Raw genomic sequence first — 26,794 nt, 5'->3', positions numbered from 1 at the left:
ATGCATGTATCACATACATTAAAGAAACCATCTTTACCATCATATTTATATGATATGTATACCTGGCATCATGCTGTTTTCCGATAAACCAGAAATCTAGTTGGATTTTTTAATATATATCTCTGATAAGCTTTGCAGTGGTGTGTATGGTGATTATATAAACATCAACAAATGGCAAAGCATCATTAGTGATATTTCAATTTATATCATGGTAATTAAAAGTTAACTGATTTTGGTTTGAGAGGATACGCTGCTTTAAAATCTCCTGCCAGTTAAAATAAACATCCCTTTGATGTTCATATCATCCATTGTAAGCACAGAGCGAAAAGACACAGATAAGAAGGTAATATCAGAAGCCAAACTATTTTGCCTACTTGGTCTGGATACATTAGGTAAGCCTAAATTTCCAAGTATGGTGGGTACGGTTTGAAACGTTTTGACATTGTTAGTCAGTTTATTATGAAATGTTATTCAGACGTGAACACTACATTTTCCAGTTGTCATCCAGCAGACCAAACAATCATGATGTCTCTGGTCGGTAAATTACTATAAACTTGTTTGCTGTTATGATCTACCAACAGTGCAAAATGTGTCTTCCTTTAGGCTAACAGACCCAATAAGCGTAATAGAAACCCAAATATGTAGTTTGTATATGCATTGCAATACGATCACCAAGACATTAACTATTCGAGCATCATTTTCTGATACTTTTTTCCTACAAAGAGGGCGCCTTCTGACTTCTATATGGCAGCGACACGGCGATCACGTGACGGGCGCCTGCTTCGTTCCCAGGGTTCCGTGAGAGCTGCTGGCCCCACCCCACCTCTCCAGCGCTATCTCTCTCAATGTGCAATTCTCAAAGAAAAAGCGAAAAAAATCCAGAAAAATAGGAGAAAGAAACGACTGTGTTCCCATCTGTTCAAGGGTAGATCAGGCCTTTTCATGGTGAAACAACTGTCATCGTTGGATGAGGGATTGTAACCTGCGGTATGTTCCTATATCTACACATGTAACCATATCTAGCCTGCCATACGAATTCAAAAGGAATACACAACGCTGAGAGACTTGACAGTAGGCTGTACCTGCGCGAACCGCCAACATTACGGAGGATTTCCATGACTATGAGTGACCGGGGGATATAACATTATATTCAAGGACAACCAAAACACAAGCTTTGTTCTTTCCGAGAAGCCTTCGGATCTGAGGAGTACTAATACAAAAATACAGCGACAACCAAAAAAGAAAAAGACGGAGAAGGGCCTTTTTGGGTCTGGTCAAACCTCAACAGCAGCACCGGAGGAAACACATTGATAGCAGGGCACTAAAAAAAGTGATTATTTGGTAAAGGTGACTCCGGAATGGCTACGATGTGACAGGTCCAAAGACGTCGGGGGTATAGAAAGAAGATCAGAATTGCCTGATGCATCGCATGCCGACATTTTAGTGGGAATACATATTTTTTAATTTCACCAACCCTCCCATGTGTCTGGCTTGTCTTGCTCAGTCGAAACGGAACATTTGGAAAGGTTGAACCTCGGGATCGACGCGAGAGGGGCTCGAACTGAACGGCGGTGCGAGTTGAGCCGAAGATGGGCTCCCTAGGAGACGTTTGCTAAAAAAAAAAAAGTCAGTGTTGAATCTCAGCCTCGCAGAAACACGTCGTGGGAACCCCGACGCCAAACCCTTGGTGTACATCGCCCCGCGGAGATTTTTCCACCTTCGTATTCACGTGGTTCATCTGGATGACTTCATTGCGGAATTACAGTGAAAACGAGAGGAATCAAACGTGCGCGAGGGCGGGTGTCGTCATTGGCGCCAGTGCTCGGCTCGCGCGGAGGCTAGCTGGAGATACATTAGCGCTCATTGAATCGGTGGTCTCCACAACCGGGGGACTCCCTCTCATCCACTACTAGGCCCACACACTGGTTACACTGGTTTAGTTGGCATCTGGCGACATAAATGTCACCCCTGTTGAGACAGGTGTTCCTCTCTCGGGCCGATTTAGGAATCTAGAGTTGTTGATATAGTCTATTAAACCTTTATTGGTGTGTTTTTTGGGGGGTTGGGGAAGATGGGGTGTCTTGGCAATAGCAAGACCGAAGACCAACGAAATGAGGAGAAGGCACAGAGGGAAGCCAACAAAAAGATAGAGAAACAGCTACAAAAAGACAAGCAGATATACCGAGCAACTCACCGGCTGCTACTGTTAGGTAGGTTCTGTACGATATCATCATACGTGTTCAGTCTGTCCACTGTTTCGTTTGTTTTTTGGGCTTACATTGCATTCACATGTACAGCTGATGTATTGAAATGTCTGGGCTAACCTTACATTACCTGTTTAGAGACTTGTCACCAACACTAAGGGACACATGCTGTGTGCTTGTTAACTCATACTAGGCTTTGGTCAAAGTTTGTATTTTAATGTGTTATTTAAATTCCACCTTTTACATATAGCCTTTATACATTCATATGCTCCCTATTATTGTGTTCATTAACAACTTATATCTTTAATTATTATATTATTATGATTATTTGACATTATAAGGACAGTACATCTGGATCTTATTGTGGCCTTTTAAGTGTCACGAAAATTAGAAAGCCCATTAGTGGCAGAACATGTGGAACAGTGCACAAGTGAACTAGGCCTATCCCACCACTAATAACAAATATAATACAACGACTCTCTTTCGATCTCCTTACCATTCACTGTGTCCTGGGGTCAATGTCAAGAGTCTGTGATGTAGGTTTATGTGATGTTTGATATTAAATCTATTTCTTGAAATATTCTACCATAGTTTACTAATTTATCTAAACCAGACCCCATATCTTATGTATTTTGACAAGATTTTATACATTTTTGTGGATCTATTTACATACCCTACTATTGGCCAGGGTTAGTATTGTAATAAGAGCACTAATGTTAGCAAATCAGATAGCTTTAGTCTACGGAACCTGTGTGTCCCCTCAAAAGTAATACATGGTCTGACATCCCTGCAGCTCTTCAAAGATGCTACACATGTCTATGTAGCCATAAGTGTCTGTGTAGTCATGTCGTTAAGAGTTCATTTAAGAGGATCACATTTTTTTTGTCACAGTTTTTTGTAATTATATGAATAGTTTGAGCTTGTCTTAAACTTTTTTTCAGACTTTTAAAATCGAAATTGTAATATATATTATTGTTTGCCTTTTCTGGCTGGGAGGAACACTCATATAGAAACCATCACTCTTTCGTTCTGCTTTATCAAACTACGTGCCTCATATGTGACAAAGGCTTACAAACAAGAACGAGCTTGATGGTTACAACTTTCCTTGTTTTATTATCTGTTTGGTTTAGCTTGGTTTTGTTGACTTACTCACCACAAAAAATGCTAAATGGTCATATCTATATATATATATAAATGAGGTCAACTGTTCCACTTGTTGAAAATCTAATCCTGATATTTAACCCAGGATTTGAGAATAACGTCCTTTGAACATTTGAACAGTTGGATATTGTACGTTTCAACATACTTTATTTTAGTATCTAACTTTCTCTAAAGGTCATCGTTCGATAGTTAGGTTGGGCCTGATCCAGGTATAAACTTAGTTGAGGGACAACAGATTTAAGTATCTTATCATTTTCTTTCTATGTCATCTTTTATTTTTAGTCTTTGTCAGATTTCCATGTTGGACAGAGGTCCATAGTATTGCAGCTGCTGGGCTGCGACTGGAGTTTTGTCCATTTTGAACTAATTTCCTGCTTTCTTCTCTTCCTCCAGGGGCTGGTGAATCCGGGAAGAGCACGATAGTCAAACAGATGCGAATATTGCATGTAAACGGCTTCAATGCAGAGTAAGTGTTTCATTTTTTTATTGATTTACTGAAACATTTGAGAACTACAAACGTTTATTTTTCTCCTCTTTGTCAATCATTGAATAAACGCACACTTTAATAAGGGTTTATAGTACATATTTTAGTACTTTCAGTATAGTACAAAAAAGGTACTTAAGGTACTTAAAAGTTCATGTTACAGTTATATATACAACTTTATGATATAGTATATATTTTTAACAACTTTTTAACAACTTTATGATATATATATATCATAAAGTTGTTTGAAACCTTAAAATATCTTTCTGAGTATATTTGGGAATTTAACAATTAACCAGGCTTATGCTTGGATGAGTTTAGGGCATGGCTTTTCTATCTGTATTTTCAGAAAGATGTTGCCTCAGAAGTTTCAGAATAATGGCTAAAAAATATTTCCAGATGTTGCTTTAATGCAAAATTTCCAATACGCATCTCTAACAAGATGTAATGAACAAAACCACATTCTATTTTCATTCTTAATCATTTGTTCCCTCATCATTTTTTGGGGGTACAATCGTTATCACATGCTCATCATTTATGGGGCCATGCAGAATAGACGTTAAAAAGACAAAAATACAGAGATCCCACTGTGGAGTTGTGTTCTACACAATACTCAACTGGAATGAATGAGTGGACTAGGGGAGAGGAAGAGAGGAGGATTGTTTAGTTTGGAGGTGGGCAGAGTTTAAAAGAGTAAAGTGTTTTTCACGGAGCCTGATTATAAGTGATTGACTCAGATGTGGAGAATTCTAACCCGACATCCACTGAACAAAATATTCCCCTGTACACAGGAGGAGTATGACACATGTGTCAATATTGAAACACAGAATAAATCATGGCAAGGATGTTATTGTACATTGTACCTTTTTGTGTCAGCAAACGCCAAAATGGTCAAATGTAATATTTGTGCTATGCACATTACTTTGAATAACTTCGCTGCTTCAGAAAAGGCTACCTGCACACTTTTTCATTGTTTATTTCAACAACAAATCTCTAACCTAAAACATTTTGTTCTTGACAGAGAGAAAAAACAGAAAATTAATGACATTAAAAACAACATCAAAGAAGCTATAGAGGTAAGTTTCAGATTTCTTCTGCATTTTCTGCAGGAAATCATAGGACATACGTATTTAGGCCTTACAGATTTTTGACAAAGGTTAACACAATGCACAACTCGGCCTATAGCCTGTATCATACTGCAATGGACCGGGGTTGCCAAGTAGACGTCTTTTCTAATTTGAAATGAAGCTTCCTTCAGTTGAATATCCACAAATGGAGCTGTGCATACAACACAACTGCAATTGAAGAAGTTGGGTTTAAGATGTTGATACTTTCTCTTCTCTTTCTAGACAATCGTGGCTGCCATGAGCACACTAACGCCACCATGCCAGTTAGCATGTCCAGCAAACCAGTCCCGGATAAAATACGTCACAAATTTAATGAACAGGAAGGACTACGAATTTCCCTCGGTAAGTTTCCAGCTAACGTTATTCTGATAAAAGGCGGCTGGAGGAGCAGGCGTGTGTTGTTGTCTTTCATTCTTTGGTGAGGGCCTTGGAGCCTTAAGCAGCGGAGCAGCAACAGCGGCTGGCCTCCGCCCGTGTCTTGCTAGGCCCCATGTTGTCCCAACAAACCCTGTTGTGTTCTCTCATCTGCAGGTCCCAGAAAGCCGTCAGGTTACCAAGGTAATATTCCCCATTAGCGGAGGCCCGTCTTCCTTACATGGATTACCCCACTGTTAGGACTGAGAAATAGTCGTAGAAGCCTTTATCTGTGCTTGTGTACTTTTTGAAGTGGCCGCTAATTTAGGTTAAATACGGCATTGGATGAATCAGACGGGAGAGTATGGAATAGCACTCTAGAGGTGAAACAGAGGACTCACGTTTGCCAATCAGTGGCTATGGACGGCGGTTTGGCTTATTGGCTGGCTGGGGGGAGTACATTAGGAGGTGTGTTCTCTCTTGGGAGGCTGGTGATTGAATCAGGGATCTCACCTGAGAGATTCACACCACCTATTAATGTTGATTGTGTGTAATGACCCTAAATGGCTCCACTGGGACCTGTCCTGTTGAAACAATAGATACTTGGAGGCATTCCCCACTGAGGCATTCCCCCATGGCTTACTGGCACGCACCAGGAAGTCGGTACAGAACTGCACTTCTTAAGTCACCTGCATAGGTTTTATGTCGGTTGATGAAGTGAATGTATAGGAGTTTGTTTTTATTGCTTTGTATTAAAGTTGCAACTCGAGTTGTGCAGCATTTTACGTTGGTTCATATCCTTACCAAATGCTGTAGAATGTCTTCCTGAAAGAATTTCAAGAATTTAATTTGTAGGATTACTTCATGTGCCCAACCAATGACCTTATGGTCAGGGGCATTTCTTAACCATATTATATAATTGTATTTGATATTTATGCGGCTCAGTTCCAAAGAAAGCCTTCCTGCTCTGAGGCCCTTTCCTTTTATCTCAGGAAGAAAAAACAAAGATTGAACTCTGGAATGTTTGTCGTCTTGGTTGTAAACATTTAAATGTGCTGTAGGTAAGATTTCAGAGCTATAATCTGGGTGTAATTCGTATAAGCAATGCCATGGCCTTTTGTTATCGCTAATAATGAGTGAATAGTTTCTGAGAGGAATATCTATTCTGGTTGACTGTGCACCTGCCTGATCATTTCGATTTTACACAGCTCTCGCTCATTTCTGGCATATCTCTTCTCTTCCCTGATTGGTCAATCACATGTGCGAACACTTCTTATAATTTTTTCCCAACAGGTGCGTGAATGGAAAACTTCTTAATGGCAGAGAAATGTTGGGAAGGAGTTGTTGTATATTTTCGAAACCTCTCTCCCTCCTGCTCCTTTCTGCTCTTTCTCTTAAGAAATCTCAAATCGTACCTACAGCAGCTTTAAGTTGAATTCAACCACTACCATTAGTTGAAGGCTGCTAGGCTAAAGGGATGTCAGTTGCAGAGATTGTCACCGTTGACATTTTCACTTTGGGATATGTGTGTGACTGTCAATGAGGATGAAGCTTCATGTGTATTTAATTTCTTTGCTTTGAGAAAAATAAGTACTGAAAACTTCAGTGGCATTACATGCTTCCTATCAGGTCATTCTAAAATACAGAACTATGTTGCCATATGCAGGTGATAGGCTTTCCCTTTTTTTTTAATTGCATTTTTTATATCAAATGCTCTGTCTTTTAGGATAACACTTTTACAGTATCCCCATTCCGGTGCTCAAGATATACAATGCTATGTGCTAATTGGAAGTTCGATAGCTGGCCGGGGAGGTCTGAGTTGGTTTGTGCCGCATGCTTTTGAAGACGGATTGTCTTTATCAAAAGTTGCTTGCAACTAGAGTGGAGTTTTATAGCAATGCATGTAATGTTTAGCAATGCACACTTCTTCTGCAGTGTCTGCAGTGTTCAGTGTTCAATTTTAAAGTAAATGAAGCTTCTACGACAAACGTCAACTTAAGTTTGGCCTTGTTGTTGGGTATCTCAAGTTAATAGTACTTCTCCAGTCCCACTCCTGCCATGCACTGTTCTTTGACTAGCTAGCTCTAGATGGTGCTTTTCCTTACACAAGCTATGCATTTATGCATAGTGTCCATGGAATGAAATGTCCAACCTTAACCTTCCAAGCAAACAATAAAGTGTGTGTCGAAATATCATGGCACAGTCAAACACACTACAATTGAGGACTAATCGCCACATATTACCAATCAATATGGCCTATTAGCCTATCAGTGTGCCTCAAAATAATCCAAAAGTAATGGGATGTATATAGTTGCTTCATAGAGAAAGTAGGAGTATACAAAAGTGGTAAATCTTCAACATTACATCTTCACCTGGTCTGTTGGTCTCAAGGGCTATTCTCTCTGTGTGGAACCTTTGATGGGTTAGTAAAGTTTGCAGTGTGAATACTATGTGTATTTTGTGTGTAAGCAAAAGCCTCTCCTGATATTGTCATTGTTACGTCATGGCAAGTTTCTATATGCAGGCCTGTCTCATTCTGACCCTTGGCTTAATGCTTTCAACGTCTCAGCCTCTTCTGTTGTCATCAAGGCTCAAGAAATTATTTTTTATTCACAATTACTTGATAATTGTATTTGTCAAAATGGTTATTTCAACTTGCTAAATTGTTGTGAAAGTAAATGCAACCTATCGTTTTCAAAAGAGATACCAGCACACCAATGCAATGTTGGTAACTTTAGCGGAGCTAAAAAAAAAGATTCCCAGAAGCATAAATGTATATCTTCCATTGACTGCTTCCTTCATGTGGATAGGCCTTAATAATAATTAGTTAATCAAACTAATTAATTGTGTATTTTGTGATTGTTATTGGATTGCCTTGCCCTCTCTTAAATCTCCCAATGTTGTTTCTCTACCGGCTCCCTGCCTCTGGCCAAAGGCCACCCTGGAAACCCGTTGGACTGGTTCACCGTCTGCCTTCCATAGAGAGGGAGGCGAACACATACAAATAACACTGTCCCTGGCGCGCATAGTTTCACATTTGATTTGGCTATCGTACTAGCATTATTATTATTATTATTAGTAAAAGCAGTAGTAGGGATAGTAGTAGTAGTAGTAGTAGTAGTAGTAGTAGTAGTAGTAGTAGTAGTAGTAGTAGGAGTAAAACAAGCAGCAGCCTTATTAATAGTATTTTTAGTACTATTACTATTTATACTCCATAGTTGTTATTGATATGATTACAAGTTTTGTTACTGGGGGTATTTTATTTATGATGGGTTATTATGATTTATACAACAGGCACGGGAGGAATCTTGAATTCCTCTAAAACCAGACTGAATATTCATGAAATTGAATGCTAACCTTGTAAACCAAATAATTCCAAAATGAACAAATTTCCTTTATGGAATTGTTCACGTGTAGTTTGAGGATATAGCCCATCATTTCAGGCCTAGAGACTCAGACTAATATAGAAATGTCATGCATAAGAAAGAATATGCACCCTGTTTGATGGTTAATTTTGGATATTGGTGTGTGTTGTAGTAATGAAACCATTTTGTTTTGACAAACACTTGGAGCTAAATGAGAGAGATTAAATAATTTGTATCCAACTTATAAGTACCTCCTTGTTAAAGGACACAAAAACGAGTTTAGAATCTGGTTTCGTGATTCCATTCGCAATACTAATCTATCTACCATCCTATTTATGGAGTAGGACCGGTTTGCCAAACTTTAAATAACGCGGTATGTGTGCAGTAGCAAGACACTCATGGCAAAGGCATGCTCTTTAAAATAAGAGAAAAAAAAAACACAACCCTATGCAGAGTATACAGTATATTCGTTTTTACATGGCTTGAGCCTTACGGTCGACAATGGGTTATTTGTGTCTATAAACGCATTCTGTGGGACCAAGTGGAGACCAAAGGGAAGCGATCGGCCAGAGTAGTGACAGCCAAGCCTTGTGTCAGTACAAAGCTCTGCGTTTCTCTGGTGAACTCAATGAACCGCTCCTCTGTTTCCCGTCTCTATCAGGGTCCACTCATCTGCTGCTCCTCTCTCAATAGACCACTCCAAAAAAGATCCTCTCGTCTCCACACTGCAGACGGCAGACTCCAGTGCAAACCCCCCCCCCCCCCACCCCCCCACCCCCTCCCGTTCCCTTACCCCTTCCCGCTCCTTCGACCCCACCTATGGCCACCATCAACACCACTACATTAATAACAACCCTCCCCTCCTCCTCCTCCTCCTCCACCACACACACACACACACACACGCACACACACACGCGCATAGAAACTTCCATAGCAACCCCGCCTATTGCCCCTATCTCACTCTGGGCTAATTTAGAGAGGTTGCGTCTGTACATGTGACGCAGGAGCGGGTAATACTGACGATGTCGTCAATACCAGTCTTCCGGCTGAACTACCTGCAGCACAGCTCAAGTTTCAAGAGTTTCATTGGTTATCGGTTCCCTTAGTTTGGATGATGTTGTATTTTATTTATGTATAAATAAGCGGCATTCAGTGGAATTATGATCATATCTTACTTCCATTGTATGACATATTTTCAAGGTAAAATGGTTTTTAGCCTGAGGCTAAACGTCTGGTGACACGATTTGATTGGACTGTGTGTAAAACTCACTCAACTTGCTGCCCGGGTACATTTTTTGATTTGGATATAAAGTGGGGTGGAACTGAAACTGAACTCTTACATTTTTGATGCAACTCGTCAACTCAATAGTATGGTGTTATGAATTCAAGCATTTTTATTTAGACGTACCATATATGCGAATACCATATATGTGTTGGTAGGTGCGGTCCACTTACCTTGTGTCCACGCATTACCAGCTTAGATGACCTGGTAATGATGACAAAATGCGGTTCAGATTGGTTGCTATGAGATTTGATGGATGGAAACATTTTTCTAATCTGATCTGATCTGAACTGTATTCAATTCACTCTACCACCTGTGTTGACCTCATCACCCCATGGCTATGTTAATTATGGTATGCTTAACTGGTACCACAAGCACTAATGCAATGGTTTTTTACATGATTATATTATCGTTACTTTTCTTGACAGGATTAGGATTCACTTGGAGGCAGTGAATGAACTAGGTAATTGTGTGACTGGGTTTCACGTTGTCCTTTGATCCATCAGCTTAATCAATGATTGGCTCTGGATGTCACATGCTGATTTGATAATCTGGAATATGTGTACATTATTGCTACTTGAATGCACAACAGGAGTGTGAGGTAAAGTCAAGCATCGAGGTGTATTCCCCCGAGGAGTGTGGACCACCAATATTGAATCCTTTCCATGGCAACACACCACGTTGCTAATAAGCTGTGTTACCTCCCATTAGCCTGTGGTGCGTTCTTTTTGTGTATTCCGTTCAAATGCCTTGCTTCCCGTGAGCATCGGGTTGGAAGTTGATCCCAACTCTGACTGGCCGTCTCTCTGGTTTCTCCCTCCAGGAGTTCTACGAACACACCAGGATCCTCTGGGAGGACAACGGGGTCCGTGCGTGCTGGGAGAGATCCAATGAGTACCAGCTCATCGACTGTGCACAGTAGTAAGTCACGCACACACACACACACACACACACCAAAACACTAGCCCACACACACACACACACACACACACACACACACACACACACACACTTATATATATCACACACACACACACACACACACACACACTCACACACATATATTTAAACACACACACTCACACACATATATTTAAACACACACACACAAGCTGAATGATGAAAACAAGAGTTGGTTGCAGGGATCGGTCACACACACACTTCTCACAGACACATTAGAAATCACAATTTTTCCATGTGACTCAGTTTCTATCTTGTTAATGTAGGCTGTATATACAAACACACACTCTCTCTCTCTCACACACACACACACACACACACACACACACACACTTCTTCAGCTTGCGTATCGGTTGTTTGGGTGTTTTAGACACTGGTTTATGTACACAGGTCAAATGATTTAGGGTTTGGGAAGGTACAATGCTAGTTGACCATGATAACGGGAGTCTGTTTTGGGCACATTAGCAGCTATCGTTATAGATAAGAGTTGCTACTTTTCCCTGAGTGTTACAAGAGTCTGAGTCTGGGTCTGTGACTGCTGCTCTCTGTTGATCATTACTCGTCCAATTGTGACCTATACGTGTAATTCCAGACCGAGACTGCACTTTATTTGGTCCTTTTAAACGTGTCCCTGTATGGAAATGAATGGGGAATGCTAATCACTTTATAAGTCCTGGAGCAGAGATAACCCACCATGTAACTGTGTGTGTTTGTGTGTGTGTCTGTGTGTGTGTGTGTGTGTGTGTGTGTCTGTGTTACCATATGTGTGTTTATGCATGTGAGAATGCCTGTATGGTGGGAATACATGTGTGTGTGTGTGTGTGTGTGGGGGGGGGGGGGCAGGGGGTGTTTGATCGTTTAGCCCTCTGTTCTGATGTGATTAGGATGGTCTACCTCTTCCCTCAAACCTCCTGGGTTTACCGAGGAGGTCAGACGGGCTTACAGGCCGGTGATAGACTGGTTACAGACTGGTTGCAGACCATGAGAAAGGGTGAAAAAGGAAGACACACAATGGGAGAGAGAGTGAGGTCTTCCCTAACCACATGAAGCACTTGAGCACATGCAAAATATGCAAGTGCACACACATAAATCACAGGTACATACACAAAACGTGCTTGTGCGTGCACATAAAGCACTCCCACACATACTATTTGCATGCAATACAAAACTACTGCTCGCACACATACACATTGTTACGCACAATATAAAACGATTGTAAGCACACATACTTCTTGCACAAAACACAAAACTCACATTGCTCTCAGACGTACTACTTGCGTGTGACATAAAACTCTTGCACACACTCTACTTGTGCACACAAGATGCAAAACTCTTTGCGGGGGGAGGGGGGTGAACAAGGTGACAGGGGAGAGCAAGGCTAGACATGTCATCATAACCGGAGGACAGTTGAATTATTTGTTTTTATGATATAATGTTGTTCATATATTCTTAATATGAGTTTGTTTCTCCAAACCAAGTATTTTGGCTTTGTAATTTTGTAGTCCCTCTGCAGGTATATAATATAATAATACCTACTGAACGCATGTTACAGAAACCTTATTCTGATTGTACATCCATGAGCAAATCCTCCAGTCGATATAGGACAAGACCCTGTGGTTAAGGGAACCATCGTTCGCCACCACTTTTCTTTACAGCTGTCATATACAACAAGCCCACCCAACTCCCCTTTGAGTCTTTGATTTAGATCTAAACAAAGATCAGACGAATTTGACAATATTGTACAATTTATATTTATTCAATTTATTCAATTTCAGAACAATTTAATGTACGTCCTTATTCAACCTAAAAGCATAAATACTTTTGCAATACATTTCACTTCCCCTCGATAAATATGGAGACACGTGTGATTAAATGAATATAGGCGACAATATTGTGTCAACATGTCGACACGGATGAGCATATACATTCGTTTTTTTGGTGTATTAAAGATTTGACCGGAGGTTTGGTGGGCTTGTTATAAACGGCGGTCGCAAACGGTGGCTCCCTTGACCGCGGGGTCTTGTTCCGGTACCGACTCTACTTGATCAAAACCGGTTACTGACGGGTCACATCGTGGCCGGCCTCCTTGCTGGCGATCTTTCTCATGGATTCATAATGAGAATATGGCCTCTGTAGCGGCCGAAGTCTGTCATACGGAACTGTCCTCTTATTTCCGCAAATCAGTTGGTAGACTAACGTTCCCACTGTGCAGGGACTCTACTCGACATAATTACCAAGCCCAAATATTTTCCAATATATAAACATACTCCCCCCTAGAGTTTTTTTTATCACGTAGAATGTGTGTGCACAAGTAGAACGTGTGTGCACAAGTAGAACGTGTGTGCACAAGTAGAACGTGTGTGCACAAGTAGAACGTGTGTGCACAAGTAGAACGTGTGTGCGCAAGACCTTCAAAATTAGGTTTTGTATTGTGCGCAAAAAGTATGTGTATGTGCTTGCAAAAGATTTGTGTTGTGGTGGGCAACTAGTATTTCTGCATGCAAACTGTGTTTTTGTGTATGTATATATTGCATGGATCCACCCCAACTGTGCGAAACATGACTCGAAGGACTAAAGATGCAATCTCCCACCCGCGTGAGACCGCCATCCCAACCCAGCTTTTTTGATAGAAGCGCCTCGCTGGAGGTGGAGATCAGTCATGATAGAACCAATATTACATTTAGCTGTGTGCTCTGCCGGGTCTATGTCAGATACAATATATTAAATATACCAAATACAGTATATTATCAATCAAATTGTACAATTGTAAAATATAGGCCCAATACTAAATACAATTTTGCGCTGTTGTGTCCGAGCCGTATCGCCATGCACACAGAGTATTGCTCTCAACAGCCTGAATTATATAATGGTTAAATGGTTCATTTCATTGTTGCCCTCATTATTATATCCCACCTTAACTCCCATTTAACAATGTCAGCCTTTTCCATCGTAGCCCCTCAGATGAAAAATACTACAGCTGTTTGTTCTGGGGCCTAATATCGAAACTTGGTAGGCCTAACAGACAACATGGGGTGACTGAAAGTTGATGATCGTTACTGATATGTGACCTGATAAATATATAGTTAATCTTCCCAATGCAAGATGCAGTTTGGGATTGAACTAATGTCCGTCAGTCTAATTAGTCTAGGTTAGCCTCAATTGTCAAAACGAAATAAGTGAGCCTCGAAAATGAGTTGCAAATGAAAGAAGAGAAAATTAAAAGAACAATAATGATACTTCAGCACACCACTCGCAAATAAAAGATGATGAATACAAATAGTATGCAGGCACACTGCACCGGGCCACACCGTGCCCTGCCCTGCCTGGGTGCAGATGCAGGCGGATCTGGGTCGGGGATGTCCTCCTCGCGGGGCTGGCCCCCAGGTGTCTACCATCCAGGCGCTGGTAGTCTTGCGGTAGCACTGCTTTTGCCAGTTTTAGCACTCGCACGGATGGGTTACGACGGTTTTGCATGTGCACTGTGCCCCAGTGCTTTATGTGCACTCGCGTGCGTGTTTTGTGGGCATGGGCTTCAAGTGCTTCAATGATACAGTCCTAAAGGGCCTCACATCTGTCCCTGCATTGCGGGTCTGTGAGTCCTTTGTCCCCTATCCTCCCTCTTTTCCTCTCCTTCTGCTCTCCTTCCTCTTCTTCCTCACCCTCCATACTGTACCCTTTGGTCCTCTCTCTCTCTCTCTCTCTCGCTCTCTCGCTTTCTCTCTCGCTTTCTCTCTCCTTCCCACTCCCCCATTGTCCTCTTCTTCTCACCTCCCCCCCTGCTCACCTCTCCCACAGCCAGCAGCTCCAGTGTTATGGGTCAGATCCTGCTGGAGCTGGGTGGCCTGTCCGGAAGTGCCCCCCCATCTCTAACTCTCTCTCTCTCTCTCTCTCTCTCTCTCTCTCTCTCTCTCTCTCTCTCTCTCTCTCTCTCTCTCTCTCTGTGCTTATGTAAACGGAAAGCGGAGAAACAGAGCGAGGGGTTGGGGTGGTGGTGGGATTTATGTGTGTGAATGGGGGGGGGGGGGGCAGGTTCTATTTCTAAACCAAGCAAGCTGCATAGGGAGAATGAATGAGCAAGTGGTTTGGGGAGGGGAAGGGTGGGAGGAGGATGTATAACTAGCATTATTGATAAGGGTTGTTAGCATTAGCTGAACGTGTCATCTTGAATCAGCAAGAGGAAAGTCCCGCTTTCCCATCTCGCCCCCCCCCCCCCCCCCCCCCCCACCAACCATTTTTCCATCATCAGTTGCGTACTACCATGTGAAGAGGGCCGGGGTAGAGATGGGTTTGACGCGACCATTGCATGGTGCTGTCGCTCTTTGACGAGAGGCAGGCGCCCGTGACTGTGCCGTCACGGTGATGTTTGCTTTTCGCTTCTGATGGTGTTTTACACAGCACTTCCTGGTGCCTTTATATGGCCGCTGACGGCTGTTTGCAGAGGATGTTTTTTTGTCCTTGGTGACGCGTGGACGTGTCATGTTCCACTGTGAGGCCAGCTTCAGCTGTGGACATGAAAACGTCCAAACAGCGTAGCTATTTTTCCCCCCCCGCTGTAATTTGGAGACGATGAGCGTGTTCGTTTTGCGTGAGAAGGCCCTGTCACGTCGGCTGGTTCATTAACCCGAAAAAATGTGCTAATTTTTGCGTACGATTGTGTACAAATTTGACTGAACTTTTTCCCAAAGTTTTTTTTAAGTATTGGCATCTGCAAAATGTTTGCTGATGTTTATTGTTGACCTATAAAAAGTGAAAAAGGGCCTTGATCAAGCAGGCCTTGATCAAGAAGGTGGAACTTTTGCTTGAAGTTGAACTTTTGTTCTGACTTGCACCGAGGCGAATGTACTGATTGGTCTCTGGAGTTTTGCTGGGATGCTGAGCCAATCACATGTAGTCCTCTCACTGACATGTGTCCAATGAGTTTTAACAATGTGCCATGGTTGGTGTTACTGCAAGTCATCACCATTGTTGTGAACAGTTCCTATACAGTATGCTTCAAGGAACAGTAGCCTTTACCTGAATGTCGCCATTGATACTAGTTTGTTATTAGCGGGGTTGAATTTATTGGAGAATTCCATTTGTTGCTACAGAAGACAGTGTAATTATAAAGTGAGGCATTGGTGAGCAAGATGGTTGTTATAAACTGGTTTATCCTCACATACGGGGAGGAGTGTGTTGGCTACTTTAGTTCCTCAGTCGTACCACTAAACTTGTAATTTAGGCCTCGATACTAGACTACGCACCTATATATTTATATAACTGTTTTTTGGTTTGCTGTGTGTGTATTTTCATTGGTGTTGCGGGGGATTTTAATTTAACAATACTGAGTTTCATTCGCTAGAGTCACCCTAACCGTAACACTTTTCTTCACTTCTCCATTTTTCACTTACTTTCGAGTTATGCCAATTGCTCTTTCACTCTTACTTCTCTCACCCTCCCTATCTATATCTGTCTGTCTGTCTGTCTGTCTGTGTTTGTCTGTCTGTCTGTCGCTCTCTCTCTCTCTCTCTGTCTCTGTGTGTGTGTTTGATGTACAGGCGTTTCTGCAGAGACAGAAAATGTCTGGGACTGAGTCTCTGACTCATCGCTATGGAGGGAGGGAGCGAAGGCATGAGAAGGATACCAAGGGATGAAAAGAAAGAGAGATGGGTTTTGGGGTAGAGGGGAAGTGAGCACAGGTCAGATGGAGCGGACACCTTGATTATTTCCCTCGGAAATGTACGGGTGCATGCAAGAAAGATCTCCTCACTAAAAGTATATTGGCCTAAATGAAAATATGCCAACTCCTTCTCTCGTTCTGTCTTTCACTCATTTAGATGTTGCGTGTTCTGTCTTTCTTTATTTATTTCGTTCTTTCTCCTGTCCACCATCCTGTCCCACTCTATTCACTGTGTTTCTATTCCCTCTCTTTTGCGCCCCTCCCGCCTTCCCTCCCCCCACCCCCCTTCCTCCCCCCACCCCCCGCCCTCCCTCCTTCCCTCCCTCCCTCCCTCCCTCCCTCCCTCCCTATCATTCTTCTGTTCTTTCAGTCTTTCTCTGTCTGTCTCTCCCTCTCTCTGGCCTCACTCCAGTCACACAAGATTTGGAGCTGATTGTCTATTTATAGCGCCTGTGGTTCTGTCGCCATGACAACCAAGCTGGAGGCCAGGGCGCCAGGGAGCTATTTTTGGAGCAGCGCTGTAATGTCAGACACAGCCTCCTCTCTCTTTTCTTTTCCTCTCTCTCTCTCTCTCTCTCTCTCTCTCTCTCTCTCTCTCTCTCTCTCTCTCTCTCTCTCTCTTTCTCTCTCTCTCTCTCTCTCTCCCTCCCTCCCCCCTCTCTCTCTCTCCCTCTCTCTTGCTGCTGGATGTGTATTGTGTGCAGGCCTGTGTGTTTGATCAAGGATCGGCTGGTGAAGGGTCGGCTTGGTAGGACTGCGAGGCGAAAACATTTACATACATAGAGGCAGTGACCCCTGTTGAATGTTGTTATTGTTGTTGTTTTAAACCAGTTTCATCATGGGATTTTACTGTGAGAAAAACAGGAATTTAGGTTGTTTTCATCTTTTCTGGATTGCAGGATTGTTGTTTTTTGTTTTGATGATTAAAACAATTTAAAATGTAGTTGTTTAACTATAACAACTCCATAAAGAATGTTTGGGTAAATAATTCCCTATTTCAGTTTTAAGCAACTTAACTTTTCTTTGAGGACTTTAACTGCTATATTTTATGATTGAGTAATTTGACCGGGTTAAGGTGAACAGAAAAATGACAATATGAGATGAGTTAGAACGATACACAATACGTGAAATTTGATGCAAAAGAAGTACGATAAAAGCAGATAATATAAAAGAAAAGCAAATGTTAATCGTTAATTCAAATAAAACAAGCCAGATGGGACATAATTGTCACGTCTGCAGACTTTTCTTTGAGGGCCATAATCGCGTGCGCGTGTGTGTGGGACATGAGCTAGCGTCGCTAGTTGATCAGTAGATCCGCTTGGGCTCTGTACAAAGATGTGCAGATATTTTGGGTGTTTTTTTGCCGGGTTGTTTGTGTGTATTTCTCACACTGAGTAAATTACTTAAACACTTAAGGAGAAAGAATTTTTTACGGCACAAACTTCACAACAAAGGTTATTTGAGTTAGTTAAACAAATCAAATTAAAGTTGTCACTTGCTTTATTATGTATAGCGTCTTCTGCAATTATTTATAAATTAAGATTAGAAATTATTTAAACTTGTTCAGTAAATATGGCATAGTTTGTTACAGCAAACTGCTGCTCAAGTTGCCAGTTTTTTTGCAACAAATCAAAGTTAAAAACTGTTAATCAGATGACATAATTCTAAACAATTTGTCCAATTTGTAAAATGAGGTTATTTATTAAACAAACTGTTAAAATAATAATTCAACAATCATAACATCTAAAATAATCTACAAACTTATAAGGACATTAGTATTAGTATTGTATTGCATTGTTGCCTGCAAGGCTGTAACAGGAGGGCAGCATCAAAAGAAGTTTGCAAACAGCTTTGTCGGGACACAGGACTTTCAGTGACACCCAAGCCTCTTGTCTCCTTCTAGCGGGCCGGATTTTGATCAGATTGCTTGGAGAAGGGGAATTTCTTCCTGTGACTAAAACAAAACATCTCTCGGATAAGCTTGCATGATATTCTGAGTTGTTGTTGTTGTTGTTGTTGTTGTAGAGGTTGGCGGGGTAGGTTTCATTGACTTTTGGTTGTTTCAGTTTAGTTTTTAAAGAGCAAAATGAAGTGTTGCTTTGTATGGGAACACACCAGATATTCTCAGGGTGAGCTACAAGTTGAAGTGCCTCCATTCTATAGCCATAAATACAGGGATGTTTTATTTATTTAAAAAGATCTTGTATTGAAGTACGTGGAAAGTTTCTTCAAAATGTTTTGATTGGAAATTTATTTCACCAATCTCAATCAGCCTCTATTGGCTTATAAATATAACAGATTATAGATTTAGTTTTGTGCTTAGCAAATAAGTGTGTGTGTGTGTGTGTGTGTGTGTGTTTAACTATAGTTAACATTTTATTACCCAAACTTCCCCTTTCACTCCTTATAATAATCTTCAAAGATGGTTAAACGCAACACAATTATCCTAAAAAACCCACATTAAAAGCACAGGGTATATACCCTTTAAATAAATACGAGGCTATTTTTAACAACCAGTGGAGGGCTCCGCATGTATTTTGAGGTTTTGAATCAAGCCCTTTGCTACCTCAGAATAACCCTGCCCTGCAATGCTTGACAGTCCTGTGTGTTCTGTTACTGGGCCAGCCATTTCTTTGGTTCAACTCGGTAGTCACGGTTATTATTGGCACCTCTGCTATTAATAGGAAAAAGTGGCTAAAAATTGAGCAGTGTATTTGTGCTCTGGTCTGTCGGTGCCTCCGACCAGAGTTGTAGATAAACACAGGCTGAGCTGTATTCTGCTCCCTGGGGTAGCAGCCATGTCACCTATTATACACCGCTCCCTCACGTTATATGCCCAATTCAAAATCATTTGCATCCCTCTATTTTTGTAATCAGTAATTGTAAATGTTTTTTTAATTGTAAATGGTTTCACACACTGTGTTTATTTCATTGGATATGTATCAAGCTAACCATGTGTGTGTGTATGTGTGCGTGCGTGTGTGTGTGTGTGTGTGTGTGTGTGTGCACGCATGGTGAGCATGCGGTAGCATTGCGATTGGGTAGAATAGTGTATCTTAGTTAGGCTTAGCTTAGCCAACCAGCTTACTTGGGTTACTTTGGCACAGTTAAAAAAGGCACTGATGCTTCCCAAAGTTCTGTGTCTGTTTTTATTTCTGCCTCAAATCTTCTCTTTGCCTCTCCCTTTTTTTTTTTCTTCTTCCTCTTTTTACATTATTTTCGTTACATTCTCTTCTCATCTCGTCTAAATCTGTCTCTGCTCCGTCCAGTGGGTCTTTTGACCAGGGCTTTGCTCCCCCCTTTCCTCCTGGTGTTCGCCGCTGGCTTCCTGCAACCCCCCTGTCACATTTCACCCCTACCTGCCACATTCCTGGTTATCTCAGAGGGGGCTGCATACCTCCGCTCCCCCCAGAGGCAGCTGCTAGACCGGCCTGCATCTTTCCCCGGCAACTGTACAGAAACAAAAGGCAGACGCAATTAGTCAGAAACGGGGTAGACTAGTGAGTAATGATGTGAAGTGGGAGATTACCAGCGCAGCGGCGATGAGCAAATCCTTTTTAGGATGGATTTGGATCCCGTCGTCGTTAGCATTAGCAGCTTAAGCGGTTACAAGTGAATTGTCACTTAGTGTGGCTTTTGTTTTGTGTTGAGTTGTGTTATTGGTCCTAAATAAATACTTAACTGATTTTGCTGGACACAAATTAGGTGGCTTTTCACATTTGACAATAATAATACGATAATGTTATTTTGTACGTGCACTATTTGGTCATCATGTTTGCGCTGGTGCCTGCACTGGTGAGGCAGTGGACTGGAGTCGCACCGGCAAACATGGCTCCCCCATCGGACTCCTCTGTTTAACTCATTCCTCTTTCCCACGTCAACGTGGAGACTCTGCTGTTGTTCTGACACTATGGGGCCATTTGTGTCTGAAAGGACAGGACAACTGGTTTGAATGTTTCCAAACCACTGTGTATTTTCAGTCTGTGTGTAGCAGGCGTGCACGCCAGTGTATGTCGGTGAGGGACTGAACGGTGTGTGTGTGTGTGAGAAAAAGAGCGCCGCATAAGCAGGCCAGCTGTCCAGGCCAAAGGGCCCTCACACAGGGTCCGTGTGGGAGCGTACCATGGAGGGCCCGCAAACGGGGTCCCTGTGGGGTGTAGAGTGGGAGGGCCCCCACACGTGGTCCATGTTGGAGTGTAGCGTGGGAGGGCCCCCACACAGGGTCCCTGTTGGAGTGTAGTGATGGAGGGCCCCCACACGGGGTCCCTGTTGGAGTGTAGTGATGGAGGGGCCCCACACAGGGTCCGTGTTGGAGTGTACCCAGGGGGGGCCCCGTGAACAGGTTCCTTGTCGGAGTGTACCACAGAAGGGCCCGCACACTGTGAGCAGCAGTACTCTGCCCCTCTCTCGGAGCACAGTCCTCTGGGACAATTAGCTCCCAGATGTCCGGTCACAAACGTCGGTCATGACAATAGCTTTTAATGCTTTGAAACACCGAAGGCAATGTAAGTTGTTCTTGTTGAAGTGGGAACAATTCAAAAAAATTCTTGTTCCCTAGTTCGGTTCCTTGTTTTTAAACTTCTTACTCGATTTACTAGATTTTTAATAATTGATTTGTGGTGAATGTCATTGTGCTTGCAAAGCATGCACTATAGAGCTCACACAAGTAGGTATTATGCAGCATACTGAATATAGTGCAGCACACACACAGACACACACACACACACACACACACCAGTGCACATCATCTTTACATGGGCCTAAACTGTGATTTAAAAACACTATAAGCTCTTTGTGCTTTTTAATATGAAAGGTTTATTATATAATATAATATAATAAATATAATAAAATACATGATCATTGTTCTTATCATTATTATTAAAAGGAAACACATGCACCTACAAGTACACACACACACACACACACACACACACACACACATTCACACACACACACACACACACACACACACACACACACACATACACACACACACACACACACACACACACACACACACACACACACACACACACACCTCCTCGTCATAGCGCATAAACTACTACAGCGGCTTCATTGACTAGCCTGCTCTGGGTTGACAGAGCAATCTGCCTGCTGGTGACTCAGACTGCTCTCCTCCCGCGCTCAGCTGAGCACACGCCCTCTGCTGGCCATTCAAGGAACTTGTTCTTATTTTTACATCTTGCTCACTTTCTTTTGACTGCATTGTAACTGTCTATCTTTGTTTGTGTGTGTGCATTTCTGTTTGTACTTGATTATTTTGAAGGAAGAATTATCAGTGTATTATAAAGTAGGCAGTATAGACGTACATATCACAGCGGTTGGACTTTCACAGTGAATCATTTAACTCAGACGACATCCAATTTAAAGATGACAACCAAAAGTGTGAAATATTTTTGTCCTGTTTACAATTATTGTACAGTTATTAATGTATGTCCAGGTATTGGAGTATTTGTTTTCTTTACATCGTCTGGCTCTCAGTTTTTGCATAAAACTGATATTTGTTGACCTTTATTTACTGTTTTTTAACAAAACTTGAGATGAAGGGGGAAAAAACAACATTGTGTTGCTTGGTTGTTTCACTGGGGGTTTGACAACAGTGTCGCCTCTATGGTGTTACAGGTTTTAAGTATGTATGACTAATTAGTATTGTATGTGGAGTATACTGTATGCTTAACTCACAAAGTAGCTAACTCACAAATAGCCTTGAAGTTAAAAAAATGCTGCAGATGTGCATCGTTGTTTGCCATGATATTCTATAACGTTTTCTTCTGCTCTTTGTCTTTTGTAGCTTCTTAGACCGAATCGATGTCGTCCGTCAAAATGATTATACACCAACTGATCAGGTAAGATGTCCACACACACAAACACAAACAAACACAAACACACACACACACACACACACACACACACACACACACACACACAGCATTGTAGAGGCTAATGTTCTAAAGTCAATGAATTAACTAAACATTAATTATCTATTCCTCTCCTCTTCCTGTAGCTCTCATCATTTATTCATTTATTTGTATGATAAATATTGCTTATTCCTCCTTTTCAACATGTAGCCCCATGTTGTGAATCCCCCATAGTGTTTGCACCTCTCAATACCCCCTTTTCTCTCCTTCTCCTTCAGGACTTACTGAGATGCCGAGTGCTGACGTCTGGGATCTTCGAGACGACGTTTCAAATAGACAAAGTCAACTTCCAGTGGGTTCTCGTCTTAACTTGTGTTTTGATTTAGCGCTGCTTATTGGTGGGACGTAGGGTTTGATGAGCTGTAACACAGAAGACTATAGATAATGATTTTGTTCTTCCCCTACTGAGATGAGTAAAGATATCTTAATGCATTGTAGTTTTCTTCAAAAATATGGAAGAAAGAAAGACATGTAATTCATTAGAAAATGTGTTTTTTTCCAATTCATCTCAGGTGTGATGTTCATTATTTTCTTAAATGACTGATTCTCTATTGTGTGTAGTGCTGTCACTTTATTTTTCCCGGCCTGTTTTCTGCTCAACAGCATGTTTGACGTGGGAGGGCAGAGGGATGAGCGCCGAAAATGGATCCAGTGTTTTAACGGTAAGGCCTAGTTGGCCCCAGAACATCACAGATAATGTTTATATCCATACATCAACATGTACCTTCTCATTTCTTCTAAAAAGTCAATGTTAAGAACAGGCCATCACTCGCAATGGAGGTTACAAAATATTTCCTTGTGTGTGTGTCTGTGTGTGTCGGTGTGTCTGTGAGATACAGATGTGACGGCCATTATCTTTGTGGTGGCCAGTAGCAGTTACAACATGGTGATCAGAGAAGACAATCATACAAACAGGCTGCAAGAGGCCCTCAATCTCTTCAAGAACATCTGGAACAATAGGTACGTTGTTTAGAAGACAAGTATACTCCTGCTTCCTGGTGTGACATTGCCGCACACGGAACCTGTCCGTGTGCAGCACGACTTTCTTGTGACATTAGCCTTTTTCACAGCATGCTTTTATTCGTGATTTTATGTGTGGTTAGAAATAAGGAGTTTCCCATGATTTTCCAGACAGCACCATATGAATATTATTATTCATTAAAGCTGCATCCATGGATAGGCTGTAGAACACGTCATAATTATAGGAGGTTCAAGCGACAGTAGATTGACCTTATGCATGGGGTCATCAAATTGATAAATGTTGTCTTCGCTCTCTTCCCAGGTGGCTACGGACCATTTCAGTTATCCTCTTCTTGAACAAACAGGATCTGCTAGCAGAGAAGGTTCTAGCAGGGAAATCAAAAATCGAAGATTATTTCTTTGAGTTTGAACGCTACACTACACCGGATGATGGTAATTAATTTTTTCTTCTTCTTCTTCTTCTTCTTCTTCTTCTTCTTCTTCTTCATCTTCATCATCTTTTCCTTCTTCTTCGTTCTTCTGATGGTACTCTGGTTTTAGTCTGTTTAAATTGGATACGTTAACTTGACTTGCGCAACAGCCAGTCAATGTTACTAGTTGCTCTTCACTACGAGACATACAGTTAGGAAGTACTAATGATCTGTACTCTCAACAGCAATACCAGAACAAGGAGAGGATCCTCGTGTCACAAGAGCAAAGTACTTCATCCGGGACGAGTTTCTGGTACGCGCCATTTAAAATACAATGTTACTGCCCTAACCCTCACCCTATCCCCTAACCCGAAACCTAACCCTTAACGCTATCCCTCAGCCTTTTACCTTGCCTTTGTTTTATTTATTCACCCCAGTTAAATAGATAAAACCAACATCAACAAAATAGCAATCGAATATTGGATTCAAGCATTCACTGCGCTATAAAAATGATTATTTTCCAATGAACTTCCTTGGAAATTCAATGCATTCAAATAATGGCATAATGTGTTTAATAACAAATAGATAACAAAATGTTAAACACAAGGCCGTGTCGGGACGGACGTGAAATAATGTTTTAGAAGGTTTTGCATCCAAAATAGACTTGGGTCTTATACTAAGGAAGAGGAATCTACTGCTCGCTACATTCGCACTCTGGGTGCCTTGTCTCAAAACAATACATAACTGTTTATCATTTGAGTCGTTTTAAACCTTTCAAGAATATTCCTTTACTCTTCTGAAATACTCAGGCGATCTAAAACCGGTCGTAGTTTTGATCTTTTCCCGTTCACTTTTCAATAACCCCCGCCCTCTGTGCCCCCCCTGCAGAGGATCAGCACGGCGAGCGGGGACGGCCGCCACTACTGCTACCCCCACTTCACGTGCGCCGTGGACACGGAGAACATCCGCCGCGTCTTCAGCGACTGCCGGGACATCATCCAGCGCATGCACCTGCGGCAGTACGAGCTCTTGTGATCGGACCGCTGGGACGATAACGAAAAGACACCAACACCACCCGCCCCCCCCGCCTTCCCTACCCCTCCCCCCCCCGCCCGCCCCTCCCCCGAACTACCGTCCCCACTGACCTATAACCCCACCCACCAAACTGACCAAACGACCTGTCCACATGTCCCAGGGCGGCGGGGCGGCTGGTGAAGACCAGACCACGTGCATCCACAGCCGTGCAGGATATTACTTTGAAGACGCGCGCGTCAGCGGGCCACTGCGACACAGCGCCACAAGGCCAGACTGCTTGACTCTGCCGAGACCCCCCCCCCCCCCCCCCCCCCCAACTCCCAGCCCCCCAGAACCTTGCCCTGACCTCCTGGAAGAATGAGACTGGAAAATTGTTTTCCAATGGAGAGAAGATGGATCCTTTTAGCTCTCTAACTCTGTCATACACAGATAGATAAACACACACACACACACACACACACACACACACAAAGACTTTCATCTGAGTTAAAATGTAACCAGAGATCAAGGTTTCATTGTATCACGTTATAGACAACACACAAAAGTAAAACACACAAACACACACACATAGTTAGAATCAAGACGTACTATTTTCATTGATGCATCGTGCAAGCTAACTCTGGACTCTTTTTTTTGTGAGTTTATTTTATGTGGGACACTGAACACAACGAAGAGGTCCCTTTCACCCATTGGAATGGCTGGGGGGGGGCAATGGACAACATATTCAGATGGCTTAGTGGGGGTAAGGCAGACTCTAGGGGAGGGGGAGGAGGGTTGTGAGACGGTTCTGGTCTTGGTTCAAGAAGTGGACCAGCTGACCAACAAGTGCAAGACCAGCTCTTTGGGGGGCAAAAGTCCACGAGAAAACAAAACAAAAACATTCAATACATAACTCCATGCATACCAGTGAACTTCATGCAGTGCAAAAAAAATCCAAGCTATATACATATATATATATATTTATATGTCTGTATATAAATATGTATATATAAATATGATATATTCCTGTAATAACACAATTCAACATTTATTTAACAGTTTTGTTTCCTCCCCCCATGTTGTGTGTTGGTGTACACAGTGTGTGCGATCTGCCCTTGCACACCATTTAAGCTTAAGGACCACCCCCCCCCCCACACACACACACACAAACAAAAACACACAAACACACACACTCATTCCCACACACACACAGCCTTGACTCCGCCCTGTCCTCTTCCTTCCCTGCCGCTATTAAACAAACTTAACATGAAATAATTAATCCATTCATTTTATCTTCTTTCTTCTTTTTCTTTCTTTTTTTTACCAAAACATGATTAGAACACTGTTGTTCATGGAGTCACTCATTGCCATAGTACTACTTTTCTGTAAATCACTGTGTAACCAAGAGAAGGATGGTGTCTTCTTAGCCATCTGGAATAAAGGCCAATCAGAGGACGCCATTTAATCCTCAGAAAACCATCCAAGAGGGAAACTCCTCCTGAGATATGTGTATATATTTAGTTCTAGCCTCTGCAAATTGATTGATCCAAATATTTATCGAGTTTTTGAAACAACCGTATGGTTTGATGAACGACTGGTTCACAAACAGTCCAAACGACTTCCAAAATGATTCTGATTTTGGTTGACCCCCCAACACACCCCGACTCTTCTTTAATGACGATGGAGGGTGAAAAAATAAACATCGTTTGAGGCATGATGTAAAAAAGATGGGACACACACACACACACACACACACACTCTCACCTCACACGCTTTGGCCACCTCCACACTCCGCCCCCCCCCTTGTCTTGCTCCTCACCCTTCCTGATCCCATCCCAGTCCGGGCTTTGAACATGT

At 42.2% G+C, this 26,794-nt stretch overlaps 1 protein-coding gene across 2 annotated transcripts; it reads left to right on the top strand.

Annotated features, from left to right (window-relative positions):
• The first annotated feature begins 853 nt into the window (after positions 1–853).
• Positions 854–25,282, top strand: LOC311339257 (guanine nucleotide-binding protein G(s) subunit alpha-like). Of its 2 annotated transcripts, XM_084464633.1 has the most exons (13): positions 854–2,210; positions 3,759–3,831; positions 4,871–4,925; positions 5,199–5,318; positions 5,508–5,534; positions 10,801–10,898; positions 22,406–22,460; positions 22,751–22,824; positions 23,136–23,194; positions 23,372–23,492; positions 23,815–23,945; positions 24,169–24,236; positions 24,812–25,282. In XM_084464633.1, the coding sequence occupies exons 1-13, from the start codon at positions 2,072–2,074 to the stop codon at positions 24,956–24,958; spliced, it is 1,167 nt and encodes a 388-aa protein (XP_084320759.1). In that variant the 5' UTR covers positions 854–2,071; the 3' UTR covers positions 24,959–25,282. The 2 variants fall into 2 exon arrangements, with proteins under 2 accessions (XP_084320759.1, XP_084320760.1); XM_084464634.1 differs by lacking the exon at positions 5,508–5,534.
• Positions 25,283–26,794: the final 1,512 nt, after the last annotated feature.

Source organism: Micromesistius poutassou (genome assembly GCF_964030765.1).
Source record: "Micromesistius poutassou genome assembly, chromosome: 2".
Taxonomy (NCBI): Eukaryota; Metazoa; Chordata; class Actinopteri; order Gadiformes; family Gadidae; genus Micromesistius; species Micromesistius poutassou.
This window is presented reverse-complemented; position numbering and strand designations above follow the sequence as displayed.